The sequence below is a fragment of the Epinephelus moara genome, chromosome 24 (genome assembly GCF_006386435.1).
Source record: "Epinephelus moara isolate mb chromosome 24, YSFRI_EMoa_1.0, whole genome shotgun sequence".
NCBI lineage: Eukaryota > Metazoa > Chordata > Actinopteri > Perciformes > Serranidae > Epinephelus > Epinephelus moara.
The window spans coordinates 28,455,750-28,469,604 of NC_065529.1; the positions used below are offsets into that span (position 1 = coordinate 28,455,750).

The following is a 13,855-nucleotide window of genomic DNA, read 5'->3' on the forward strand; positions in this document are numbered from 1 at the left end:
GGGTTACAGCTATTTCATTTTTAAGCATGAAGGATTTTCTGTCATGGAAAAAACCTCTAGATATATAATTTTAATGAACAGAGGTGAGTTTTTAGGGGTTTTATCAACGCCAGGAGAGGAACTTTTACTTGTGAACACTTATTTTTTTATGACACTGTCTGCCGTCCTAGTGATGTCTTTTGATCTGCACTTACTCTACTTTCTGTCTACTCTCGTTATGCATATTGCTGCTGTTGACCTGCCGTTAACAGGATGACGACGAGGGCATTTGGGCATAATCCTTGCTGTGACAACCAAAGCTCTAATGTTGTTTTGAGGGGTGAGATATATTTAAGACTTTCTGACTTTATGATTCTAAGTTTCCCTCTCTGCCTGCAGTGTTTGCTGTATTTTCATTATAAAAGAAGCGGCTGCGTGACGATTTTTTTTCTCTCACATTCAGATGATTCAGTCACTACTGGAGGAGCACAGCCATGCCATGATGTTGAAACACTACCCGACCAAACATTAATTACCTCCACTCAATCAGCACTCAGCAATGGGACCTTTGTTTATTTTCCGAGGAAGAGGAGGGGGCGCTCAGGTGTGCAGGTCATGCGGGGAGACTGACAGCTGAACAGGTAATTTCAAATATTTCATATCAAGACACACATAATGTATAATAAACCACAGAATGAATTTATTCAGTTACATTAATACATTTCCAAACAGCGACTTACACAGTGTTCTTCCTCATTTCCTGCTCAAGGTGACCTGGGACCTCTTTCTTTGTGTGAACAGGAGCAGACATCGTCTACTTCCTCCGTACAGGATCACAGATACAGGACTGAACTGGAAGGAAATAGACAGATGTTGATGCCGATGGAGGGACAGATGTGCTCTGTGTCAGATTCTCGCTCGGACAGGGCCTGTGATCAACATGGCAGCCCTGCATCAGAGGTCTCCCGGAGGTCACCTCACCTGTCTGTCACCTGCTGAACGCTGCACCTCTTCAGGCCAACCACGCCCTCTTGATCCTACCTACAGAGATCTCATGACTGTCTGCCAGCCCAGTATTCGTTCCTCATCCTCCTTCCTGTGGTTGATTCAAGATCATGGTTGTCTCGCTGTCTGTTTCACCTGCTTGACTGACTCCTCTGGCTCTGGTTGGCTCCCCCATCTGACTCTGTCATGGATTCTCGATCCTCACTGCCCTGCTGACCCACCCGGTGACATCTGACCCCTCTGCCTGGCTGTCATGACCCTCATGACTCTTCTGTAGTTGTAATCATCTGATCGTGTCAATGAGCTGTTTTACCCTTTGTGGCACACAGTGACCTCTTTTTTACCTTTATACATGCCCCACACACGCTCCATTTCTATAGAGGCTCATGTTATACATTTCTAAAAGTGATGTAGTAACTCTTGAATTGCTTTTTCCACACACTGGGGGCCAGATGCAGAAACGATGTGTGTGCACAAAACGCCTTTTCGCACACATAAACTGGTATTTTTAAAGGAAGAATGTGCGGTGAGAGTGAGCCCAGCTCACGCATTCCTCAAACAGGCGTACATTTGATTTTAGCTGAGATAGCTGCGGGTGAAATGATAAGGACGAGATTAAAGATAAGTTAAGAGACAATGTTTTTAGGTTGTTTTCTAGTTTCACTGATTGTCTTATTTTGCAGGCTGCACAGCGTTCTGCAAAATATCAATCACAGGCACGTATATAAAGTTAATTTAAATTATTGGTTAGTGATGAACTCATCATTATTTTAATTTACATTCATCTCCTTGTTAATAATCATTTAATTTTATTGTTATAAAGCACTTTATAAAGTCAGTTTCAACATGAGCGCTATGTGAATGAATCACTGATCATCCTTCTGACGTTTAATAATAATGATGATTAAGACTGAGGTTCAGACATACAAATATCCACAGCCGTGCGTAAAGATCGAACAGCAAACTCGAGGGCTGAAAAATTAAGCCAAAGGCGAAGAGCCAAAAACTGCAGTTCCTCAAATGGCCACTTGAGGCCGATTCCGAAAGCCAGTCAATTCCCATTGACACTTCTCAGCAGAAATAAACACGTTTACAGCCTGGCGCAAAAAAACAGTTTTCGTCACTTTAGCTAATCTCAACATACGGGGGTGAATTTTTATAAAACTCACCCATTTACATTTTACTAAGGCTCCAAGTTATGCATTATTGAGGCGTGGCAGCCTAAGTGACAGGCTGTATACGAGGCGTTGCTACAATCTATGAGTCAGATCACCCCTCGCTCCTCCACAGCTCCACCCTCTCGTCCACATGTGGTCACTTCTGGCTCTAAAAATCCTGGATGGCAACTGCCGCGATATCAAAACAGTAGTCCACAAACCAGTGGGTGACATCACGGTAGCTACGTCCATTATTTTATATGGTCTATGGTAATAACGGCTGCTCTGGCACAGTCGGTGAAACTGCACTTTCTTTACTGTATTTGTCATTGACAGATCTAACGATTGGTGGAAGTATCGATATGCAAAGGGTGTTTCTATATCTATTTATGGTGGGCTGTGGGTGTGGAAAAAGAGATTTATAAAACACAAACGTGCGTATGCATGGCTTCATAAATGCGACGAAAAGAATGTGTGTGTGTACACAGTTTTAGTCGTAAATCCACACAGAGATTTATGCATCTGGCCCCAGATTTTTGTTTTTTTGTTGTCATTTCTTGTTGGTAAAAGGAAGAGCTTGGAGCTGACTGGTAGTACGCCTTTAGCCTTGCCTGCAGCATCATAGGGGTTTCCCTGGCTGCACGAGCAGGGCCCTCCAGTTCTTGGGCTTGTTTTAGCCTCAAGGCTGCGGGTGCCAACGGTGTTTCTCTTCATGTTACCTCATTTTAATCAGAAGTAGTCAAAAAAATAATCAATCTATGCAGATGTCAATATAGAGTGAGTGTATTTTTATTTCCCCATCCTGAGTTGAATTCCTCAATCAAAGTGTAATTAACCATCCAATCAGAGCGGCCAAGAGAGCGGTCAGAAACTATTCATGAATCCGATTATTTTGAGTTTCCGAGACTATGCACCTATGCACCTCGTCCGTGTTGCAGGAATTTTTACTAATGGTGCTTCTGCTGGTGCTCAAACTAAATGGTGTCAGAAGACCTGGTCAAGAGCATCTTTTAGTCCTTTTACAGTCAGGGGACTCGATCCCACAACGGGCTTAACAAACAACTGTAAAAGACTGCTTTGTACATACGATTTGACCTTCGGGGGCTTTGTGAGCAACAATCACTTCAAGACCCTCACAGAGGTGATCTCCCTCTATGAATACTGCTACTATAAATACATTATAGACGACGAAGTGGAGGATGTTCAATAGATGTTTTCCCTGCAGGTCTATTTGTACCATTGACACCCCAGTCTCTGACCTACAGTATGCTCCTTCTCCCCTTTCCCTTGTAACTCTCCTCTTCCAGCAGTAGTCTGTGTGACCTCCCCCGAACATAGTGACTTGTTTTCTCCTTCTCAACAAGGTGGCCTGTGCCTCGTAAAAACTGTACACATATATGATAGATATGCATATATTATACATATAGAGAGAAATCTATAGTGTGTCTATACGTGGTCAGAAAATCGTTTCAAACTGACAAGATAATATATGTTTTCTTCTTCATGGTTATTTTTCTAACTGGCTGGAGGTCAGAGAGATGTCTTTATTTAGAGTGTTGAGTGGTGTGATTTTCCTCTGATTTGTGCATTGTGAGAAAAGCCCCTCAGCAGCAAGTAACATTCCCTGTCTGAAGACACAGGACAGCCCAAAAAGAGACAAAAAAAAGAGCTTTAGAGCAGTTTGTGGGAAGTAGAACAGTATATCCAAATCTGTGTAGACGTCTAGAAAAGATGACATTATTACATTCCTTTCTTCAATGTGAAAACATTCAGTTGAACGCCACTTGGCCTGTGGTGACAACAACAACAAAGAAAAAAAAAAAAAGACTGAATTTTGCAGCTCACATAAGTAGCAATGAGATTATGTCTGCTGCTCTCAGCAGGCAGAAACTTGCACTTGTGAGTGAGGACTATCACGTTTAACATCCAAGTGGAGGTTTGAGTGACTCTGTCGGGATGCATTTCTTTTGTCGTCGTCGTTGTCTTGTAAACAGAAGTGGTGACATATACGTGACCGTGACAGCTGATTAAGTAGAAAAACCAACACGCATCGTTGCAGTATAGTGGAAAATTGAATTAGACTGTTACAATCCCCTACTTCCTCTCTCCCTCCCCTCATGGTGCCTGTGTGTCTCACGTATATGGCCAAGTGTTGATCGTTGTATATAAATGTCTCTCCATCTACCCCATCTTCCACAAAACCCCGAGGCGATCCACGCGTCGCCTCCTGCGTGTCCGCTTTCACGTGTGAACCTTTACAGCTCCTGTCACTGACCAAGAATCAACAGATTGTGTGAAACTTTTGTGTTTGTGTTTACAAATGTTACGAGAAAGGTCCTGAAAAAAATGTTTCCAAAAAAACAAAAGGGAAGACAATGCAAACAGACAGAGGAGCAAAAATCCTCTCACTTCACCATCAGGGGGGCGGAGTACGAATCCTCCATTTTCAGGTCCTTATCTACTGAATACTTGAAGTAGGGGGTTCTCCTACCATGAAATACCATATATGATTCACATGGTAGAAAACATGAAACATTTCAATTGTGCCCATGCATGCTGATTTTTACATAATGTGCCAACTGAAAGCGATGATGTAAGGATAATCTCCTGTTCTCTATGCAGAGCGATTTCTCAACCGTTGTGTCAAAAAAAAAAAAGAAAAAAAAAAAAAGAAAGGTTTCGGAGACAGAGAGGCTTAGAGGCTGGGGCTGGTTTCCTGGGCTTAGACGAAAAACTAATCCCGGCTGTGAATGACTGACATCGCACTCGGTGTGAGGTGGAGTCAAGAAGTCGAGTCTGCATCTGTGCCTAGAAGCAGCCCTGTAGGAAGACTTGCGTTGAAAGGCCTGTAGGATCACCGGTAATTCTCAAAAGGCCTTGGAGAAATACATCTGAAAAGCCTGACATACATTTTCACTTTATTGTTCTTACACAGGTTTGTTTTTCTTTTACTGTATGTCGCTGAAAACTTTGGATTAAACAAATCACTGTGACCAACGCCAGAAACATTTTTTGTTTTGACGGAACAAATGTTGTGTTTACTTTTTTATTCGTCATTTTTGTATTTGAGTTTGAGCTTTATTTTTTCTATGGTTTCAGCTTATTGAATATGCCAGTTTGAGACTGTACTATTTGTATAAGTAAATGTTTCGAGCTGTACAGTAAAGACCTAGGAACAAGTTAAATGTGAGTGTCCAGCATGCTGAATGAATTACTAGTGTGAACGTGAGCTACCCTCCCACCGAGCATCATTTCCTCATTCATTACTTGCATCTGCATCGTGACGGTGTGACGTTGTGTTTGAGAGTGATGTGTGTCTCACTTACTGTGTCCCCTTAGTAGACAGCCTGTGCAGTTTTGTGAGAGTGCAGCATGTTTTTGGGGTTGCTTGTGTAAATGTATACAGAAAAGAGAGAGGTGTGCGTGCGTGCGTGCGTGAGCGCGTAGCTGCTTTTATGGGTGTGGGTATGTGTCGGTACGTGTGTGTATGTGTGCGTATGTGTGTGTGTGTGTGTGTTATGGATGCACAAGAGAAAAATCTATTTAAAAAAAGAACTTTATCAGAGGAAGTCCCTAGAGAAAAAAAAGCGAGACTGAGTCAAAGTTTTGAATGAAGCATGGATACTCTGTGATGTTTTCTGTTTTTTAAACCTAGGAGGCTGTCCTCAGTGCCCCAGTTTGCTATTGTATGTGCTGTATCAGAATATTACTATTGAGTGTTGGCCAGCTTGTTTATATCCATCAAATAAAGGTGACTTTCTTTCTGTCTCTGTTTGTCATTTTCTATTAGAAGTTAAAATAAGTTAAATCATATTAGTTAATTCTAGACATTTCTAGTACTAATACTGTCATGGTGTACAACTTAAAGGAAACCTTTGTTTTTCCTCTGTGCCTCCACTGAAAATGGCGACCATATTACCGTAAAACTTTAATTAATAGCCCAGGGTATTATTTGTTTAAATCACTGAACTCAACAGGCCTATATTTGGGACAGGCCTTTAATTCCTTCCACACAAAACTGTTGCTCAGCAAAGATCAGGAAATACAATCAAATTGTTTATTTAAACCAGTATGAATATTACATGTTTAGAAATTAGGCTTCAGATTAAATATCAATTATGAATCATTCATTTGATCTAGCTTTGACAGACAGCACATCAGAGGGAGAGAGAGTCACAGCACCCACTTTATCCTGTTGAAACAATACTCACAACTTGGATTAATTTTTATGAAAAAACCTTTTGATTCTTTTGATCTGAGGACCCTTATGGACTAAAGGGATATGAAGAACTTACAGGGTAATCGAATAATGGACACATAATTTGAGGTAGCCAACAACCTGGTTTTATACATCCAAAGAACTTCTATAAAACTACTTGGCAACCAGACCAGGCGTCTAATTGAGACAGGCCTTTATTTGTCAGAATGTGTAGCCACACCAGGCTAGTAAAAGGGACTGGGCGTTTAATGGGGACTAGGCCTTTAATTGAAATTTATCGGTAATTTATTGATTGATTTGGGACCAGGTTTAACAGCAAAACTATATCAAAACATCTGTTTACAAATTCATACATACATTTATGATGCAGCATTTATACATCATCTATGCTCTCCGTAAAGCCAGACTCCAGTACTGAGTTTTTTTTAATCAAAAATGCATGTGTTTGGGAAGTACTGAGCAAACGACTGGATAAGAGACTTGGATTATGCTGCAGGAGTTGTGTGAGAGTTTGTAAAAGGATGTTTTCGTGTAATTTTGCTGTTGTTGAACATGGTCCCCAGCCAATCAATAAATCAGCGTTATCTGTTTTCTGTGGAAGCATGTGAGATAAAGCAGTGGTTCCCAGCTGGTCCAGCCATGGGGTCAAGATTTCTGCTGAGTCATGAGTTCAAGGTCCAAACAGTTTTATACATTCAGTGTCATACTTGGGTTTGGCCATGACGTTGTGCTACTTGCTGTTTCTGTCAAGTAGCTGTACAGCACTCTATAGCAGGGAACAGCACTTCAAAATAAAAGCTGTGTGCTAGAAATTCACTGTACTTCAAAATAAAGTGTGTTTCTGAAAACTTGTCACTTGCGGTCCATGGACTGCTACCCACGAGTTGGGAACCACTGAGAGAACGTTTTTTCACGAACTGAAGGTAACACAACATGACTGACTTACAAAATGTCATTTTGTGGGTGAAGTATCCCTTTAAATACATGGTATGACAACAAGCACACCAGTAATTAAAATCTTGCACTGATTTTTGTATCAGTTACAATCTCATTTTTACATTATTTATTATAATAATCTAGTTCTGTACTCAGTACTGCAAAAACCACATGACAGGAGGAGCAACAATTCAGCTCAACTGGTAAATTATTCTGGTAACTATTTCTACCTCCATTTAAGCTCCACCATCAAAAGTCCTGGGTTTTAAAATTCAGTAATGATACATTATTTAACACATGCCAAATAGTGTATCATTAACAAACTGAATTTAAAACAAACTTAATAATAAAATAAAACAAATAATAATAAAAATGAATTAAAAAATACAAAACTACCATTACTCCGGTATAACAAAGGACATATTTATTTCAGCGATTTATATTCTAAAGACAAATATGCATATGGAGAAAAGGGGCATTAAAAATGTTACTATATGCTACATTTGACATGATACAAGTTTATATTTAGAGAGTGCAATTAGTGTCATTGATACAGTATCAAACGCAAATCTAAAACACAGTTTCTGCACAAACATTCAAGCAAGCTGTACATTTTTCTTTCATCAAGACACAATTGACAACACTGTTTGTTTGTGGCTCCAAATGCCAGAACAAGGTTGCTACTTGAAAACTTTAAAAAGCAGAAGATGTTTAAGGCTCACTTCCAGCTCCGTACAGGAAAATATAACAGCCGGACAATCGTACAAAAGTCTTTTTCTTACTCTTTAACCGATAAACTTTAACTGCATCTTGCAGTCTGCATCAGTGATGGCAGTTTGTGATGACAACAAAGCAAACCACAGTGAAATACAGTTCACATGCTTCAGACAAAGCTGGTAAATAGACCTTGAATTTAGCTTTGTTGAAATACTATTTACAATGTCAGGAATAAATGTCTATACTCCTTTTGCTCTGCTACGTCTAAAAACTCTGAGAAAATGAATCATTATCAATCCTTCACGTTATAAATATAAATAAAGTTTGGTATTATTTCATGGTGGTACAGCCATTGTTAAAAGATTGCCATGATACTTTCTGTTACATATAGAGAAGTGACACTGATAAACACCTTTCAGGCCACAACTTTATATCACTGACTTATATTGTCCATAATGCAAGTACAGTAAATGCACAAGATTCACCTGCTTTGTCTGAGCAGTGATTGTTTAAAGCCTCGCCGAGCAGCGCCACTTGAAATGTTTAAGTCTTGAGGAAGCTGTCTAACAAACGGTCTCCCCTGTCAGAGAGCCAGTACCCTGCCATGGCTGCCACTGCTCCCATGAATACAGATGTGTAGACCATATCTCCCTTCGCAGCCAGTGTGGCCAGAGCGCACAGCACCACCCCGAAGAGCATCTGCTGCAGCACCTCCACCTCGTCGTCCTGGATATCCTCAAACAGACCTTTCTCCTGCACAGGAGAAACGCCTGCACAGAGGAGATTAACATGTGACAGGTTGCAGTGAGGTCAGGTCATGTGATTGTGTGTGTGTGTGATGAGGCTCACGAGGCTGCTGCTTCTTCACACAGACACCGTCCCTACGGATGAATCCTTCAGCACAGTCACAGCGGAAAGAGCCCTCTGTGTTGGTACAGATCTCATCCAGACCGTGACAGGCGAGCACCCTGTCACTACATTCATCTATGTCTGTGAGAAAATAAAAAACAGCCACATGATATAATGTTATCAGAGACTTGTAGACTGCTGCAGCTCCTCAGGAGCAAAACATGAATGCATGCTGATGAAATAATAGTTAACAAAAAGATCCTTTATTACCCAAACACTTGGGCCCTGTCAGTGTGTACCCAGAGGCACATTTCCTGCAGCGTGCTGGTCCGCTACCCATACAGCCCACACAGGCTGAGTCACAGTCTGAGGACAGAGTGATCATTTATTTCTTCATTTACAAAACAATGTATATGAGCGAAAAATGCCACAAAACACAATCAGATCAGACAGGAAGTATTATTTAATATTTAGCTCATCTGTGGCGCTACTTAGTTGGGAACAAATGCAACACTGTATTTACTGGACAGCTCCCACAGTGATCATCAAAAGCCACAAAGCTGTTGGACTTAATTGTGTCACAGTACAGTTGACCTTTGACCTTTTGGATATAAAATGTCATCACTTTGTGTCATAATAATAATAATTAGCATAAGAATTCTAGGGCTAAAAATGTGTTTTGTGAGGTCACAGTGACCTTTGACCACCTAATCTTAATCAGTTCATCGTTGAGTCCAGGTGGACGTTTGTGCCAAATCTGAGGAAATTCCCTCAAGGCGTCTTGATATATGGCGTTCACGAAAATGGGACGGACAGATGGACCAACAGCCCAAAATCATAATGCCTTAGGCCGAGACTGTCGCAGGTGCGAAGGCATAAAAACTGGAAATATGGTGCAGAAAAATGGGGAAAAAATAGATCACTGATGAATGATTAAATGTGTGTTGAGACAAAAAACTGAAGAGTTGAAAAACTAAAATAAGCAGTGAAAGACAGAAGTTTTCATTCATTTTATCAACTGGTTGGTGGAAAGAAAAAAATCTTTTTTTGCCTTTTTTTAACAGCGGATTGGAGATTAATGGAAAGACACTTTAATTAAGCAATTAATAATGTTTATTGATATATTCAGATATATTTTTGGCTTGTCTGTTGACTTTCTACCACCTTTTGTCAGATTTGGGAGCTCCATTTTTATGAATGAGAGCTGAAACAATGAGTCACTCAGTGAGTAGATCAACATAAAATGAACAGACATCAATCTTTTAAAAAGTTGAGCCATGTATCTGTTAAATAATGTCAGTACTTTGCTGGTTTCAGCTTCCCAAAAGTCTGGATTTCCTTATTTGTTCTCTTTAATATCAGTGTAAAGTTAATATTTTCATTTCCCTGAGTCCATCCATCCATTTTTATCTGCTTATCCGAGGCCGTGTCGCAGGGGCAGCAGACTGAGCAAAGCACCCCAGACGTCCCTCTCCCCAGCAACGCTTTCCAGCTCCTCCTGGGGGCTCCCAAGGTAGATATGTAATCCCTCCAGCGTGTCCTGGGCCTACCCAAGGGCCTCCTACCAGTGGGACATGTCCGGAACACCTCTAACGGGATGCACCCAGGAGGCATCCTAATCAGATGCCCGAACTACCTCAACTGACCCCTTTCGACGTGAAGGAGCAGCGGCTCTACTCTGAGCGCCTTCCACCACCTTAAAGCGGTGGAGGGTTTTGCATATCCCTGTGAACCTGTGAGCTGTGTTGTCCACGGCTAATAGCCCCTGGTAAGGTCTCCCAGGGGAAAATGGTCCTAGGGGCGGGGCAAGACTAAGAGCGATTCAAGAAGACCTTGATGACACGGCATATTTAGACTTGGAGCACCTGGTATGGGGACACTGGGGACCACCCCTAGAGCCAGACCTGGGGGAGGAGCTCGCCAGCAAGCGTCTGGTGGCTGGGTCTTGGGCCATGGGGCCTGGTCGGGCTCAGCTCAAATAAGTAACATGGAGCCACCGCCCTGTGGGCCCACCACCCACAGGGACCGGAATCAGGGTTGGGTGCATTGGGTGCCAGGCAGCAGGAAAGGGCGGGGACCTGGGCATGCTGATCCCTGGGGTTGTTAAGTGTTTGTGTGACATCCTCAAATGACTTGTTTTCTTACTTCTGTAGAAGGAGCCATATACTGTGTCTTTCACACTTTCTAACCACTGACCTCTGCATTCAAAGGACCCATCAGTATTGAAGCAGTAGGTGTTGGTAGGACAGATTCCCAGCTCAGTGCCGCACTCATCAACATCTAAAACAGATCAAAACATATGTACATTTAGAACATTAGTCTGCTTGTCTAACGCCACACATGTATGTGACTAGGAGCTCTGTATACAGTACCTACACAGGTGTTATTATGAAGTATCCATCCCGCTCTGCACTCCTTACACTGGTCGTTTTTGGGGCCTGAACACTTACTGCAGGCATCTGGACAGCTGTGCACCTGAACAGCCAACAGACAACACAGCCACGCAGCCTGCAGCAGACTCCTGTGAAGCATCCTTACTCCCATCTGTCCCATCAGGTCCGCAAGATGGAGCTGTTTATATCGTCCAAAATATCACATCCAGGTTTTTAATAGATGCTTGCAAGTTGGGATCGTATAATAACCAGGAACAGATTGCTGGCAACATAAATTATGAGAGGGATTAAAGAAGCTTCACCTCTGGGAAAATCACAAAATATAGTTTAGTTTATATCCCATCAGTGGTGCATTGTAACTAAGTATATTTACTCAAGTACTGTACTTAAGTACAAATTTAAGGTACTTACAGATTTCAGTTTTCCATCCCCGTTCTGTCCAGTGAAAACCATGTATCTCAACATGTGTTGACTTTGAATGTTTGTGATAAACAAAAGGATGAAGAGTTCCTTTGTGTTTTGAGAAAATTCTCCTACTTCTAAAAAGCTAATTAAACTCTTTAAAACCCTCTTGGATCAGCTGGAAACTGCATCGTCACAACGCTGAAAACAGGGTTGTTCTTCTGACACCATGAAAGTTTTAGAGATACTTGGTTCTCAAAGGACAGTGATGCTACAAAGATATGATGATCTTATAGAACATGATGCATCGCTGTAGTATAAACTACCCAGCAGTATACAAAGGAGTGAAAATGATCACAACCTTAAACATCTGTAGCAGTAAAATGCAACATACAGATAAATGCAGCAGTAATATTGATACAAAACATCAGATATAACAGCAAAATACTGGCAGGGAACATTTTACTGCACAATCAATACTTTCATACTTTAAAGGTCCAGTGTGCAGGATTTAGAGGGATCTATTGTCAGAATGGAACATAATGTAATATCACCAGAGGATCCACAATACAATATCGTCACAATACTTAATTTACGTTACAATATTATTGCGATTTTTAATAAGCTGCGATATGCTGAGTATTGCAATAAAATATGTTGGAGCAGCTCGTATTATCACAAGGACCCCATCCTTTCACCACATCACACCGGTCCTCCAGCAAGCTCCACTGGCTCCCTATCACACACCGTATCCAATACAAGATTTTACTACTCACCTTCAAGGCCATTCACAACCTAGCCCCTCCATACCTGTCTGACCTCCTCCACATTGCCACACCCGCTCGCACACTCAGATCCTCTTCCTCCACCCACCTCTCCGTTCCCCCCGCCCGCCAGACTTGCCCATTCCACCTGATCATATGCACTACACTGTTGTACTGTCTTCCCCTCTATTTTAATGTATTGTATGATGTTTTGTATGCTGTGTTTTATCTTTGCTGTAAGGTGACCTTGAGTGGCTTGAAAGGCGCCTTGCTGTAAGGTGACCTTGAGTGGCTTGAAAGGCGCCCTAACAAATAAAATGTATTACTATTATTATTATTATATTGCGATATATTGTGATCTATTACCTTTTATTCAACTGTAAATTATGTCTCCAAAGAAAAACTTTGTCAACGTCTGTCTTATCTAATATGAAAAGTCAGTCTGTTCATCTCACTTCAGTCACTTTTTTGCAGCAGCAAAATGTATCTAGTGGACTGAACAAGCAATTGATTACATTATTCTAGTAGGCTACCTAAAGTTTAATGTGTATGTGTGAAAATAACTCAGAATGAGTCGTTTATATCTACATAAGGAGCGAGTCCTTGTCCTTAGAGATCAGCATGTTGCACTGCCATGTTTCTACAGTAGCACAGAACGGACAAACCAAACACTGGCTCTAGATAGCCACTATAGTTAGCAGCCCCTCTGCCACAAGCAGCATTGGAAAAACATTGTTTTTTAATGTGACACTACTTTATTCATTGTTTTTTACCAGTTTAAATCACCAGGTCTGTTTGTTTTGGAGCGGAAGAGACCTCTGTGGATAATTCAGCCCCTGATAAAAACCTCCTGAATGATAAACACTACAGGAATCCAAACTGGGAGAAGTTTCAGCTGGTTGCAATTTGCAATCCTCACCACTAGATGTCTCTAAATCCCCCTAAATCTTACACACTGCTCCTTTAAGAACCTTTTACTGATAATCCTTACATAATTAAGTAAGGTTTTGAATGCAGGACTTTCATGGTATTTTAGTTTTTTAATGTCATGCAACTTTATACTTCTGTTTAGTACAAACAAGACCATTACATCTACCTGACACATGATCTGCTTAAAAAAAATATGATGCTTTGTTTAAGATCAAACTACCACAGAAGTACTTTTTGCCAATAATACTTCTGTACCTTTACACAAGTAATACACACTCATCATTTAAATGGACCTCATGACAAACTCCAGACTTAAGTTAAGGGATTTCTTTACCTTCTCTATGAGCGTCAAACGAGTCTAGGTCGTTTCGTCCTTAGTAAAGTTTAAACACAGCTGAGACGCGCTTGTGACACTTCAACACACCTTCGTGTCTAATTACAGAAAATAAACCCAACATCCGGGGCGGGCGGAACATGCAACACCCTCATAGCACCGCCCCTCCA

At 41.3% G+C, this 13,855-nt stretch overlaps 2 protein-coding genes across 6 annotated transcripts in view; one reads left to right on the top strand and one right to left on the bottom strand.

Moving 5' to 3' along the window:
- Positions 1-577, top strand: part of erc2 (ELKS/RAB6-interacting/CAST family member 2) — a 48,420-nt gene extending 47,843 nt beyond the window's left edge. For all 4 annotated transcript variants that reach the window (XM_050038945.1, XM_050038948.1, XM_050038947.1 and 1 more), the window contains 2 exons: positions 252-319; positions 443-577. In XM_050038945.1, coding sequence (XP_049894902.1) covers positions 252-278 — 27 coding nt within the window. In that variant the 3' untranslated portion in view covers positions 279-319; positions 443-577. The remainder of the gene's footprint in view (positions 1-251; positions 320-442) is intronic.
- A 7,127-nt stretch (positions 578-7,704) lies between these two features.
- On the bottom strand, positions 7,705-13,822 carry LOC126386501 (protein disulfide isomerase Creld1). 2 transcript variants are annotated; one of them, XM_050038893.1, is made up of 6 exons: positions 13,686-13,822; positions 11,235-11,433; positions 11,059-11,142; positions 9,133-9,228; positions 8,863-9,003; positions 7,705-8,783 (listed from the first exon to the last, which is right to left on the bottom strand). In XM_050038893.1, exons 2-6 carry the CDS (start codon positions 11,413-11,415, stop codon positions 8,557-8,559), a joined length of 729 nt encoding a protein of 242 aa, XP_049894850.1. In that variant the 5' UTR covers positions 11,416-11,433; positions 13,686-13,822; the 3' UTR covers positions 7,705-8,556. The 2 variants fall into 2 exon arrangements, with proteins under 2 accessions (XP_049894850.1, XP_049894849.1); XM_050038892.1 differs by having other exon boundaries at positions 11,235-11,517.
- Between the last annotated feature and the right edge of the window lie 33 nt (positions 13,823-13,855).

Excerpts from the sequence above, each read along its gene's own strand:
- LOC126386501 (XM_050038893.1), bottom strand. The coding sequence starts at position 11,415 with ATGGGACAGATGGGAGTAAGGATGCTTCACAGGAGTCTGCTGCAGGCT. Across the intron at positions 9,229-11,058 it reads TGGGTCCTTTGAATGCAGAG|ACTGTGACTCAGCCTGTGTG; the intron begins GTCAGTGGTTAG and ends CTCTGTCCTCAG. Across the intron at positions 8,784-8,862 it reads TGTGAAGAAGCAGCAGCCTC|GCGTTTCTCCTGTGCAGGAG; the intron begins GTGAGCCTCATC and ends TCCTCTGTGCAG.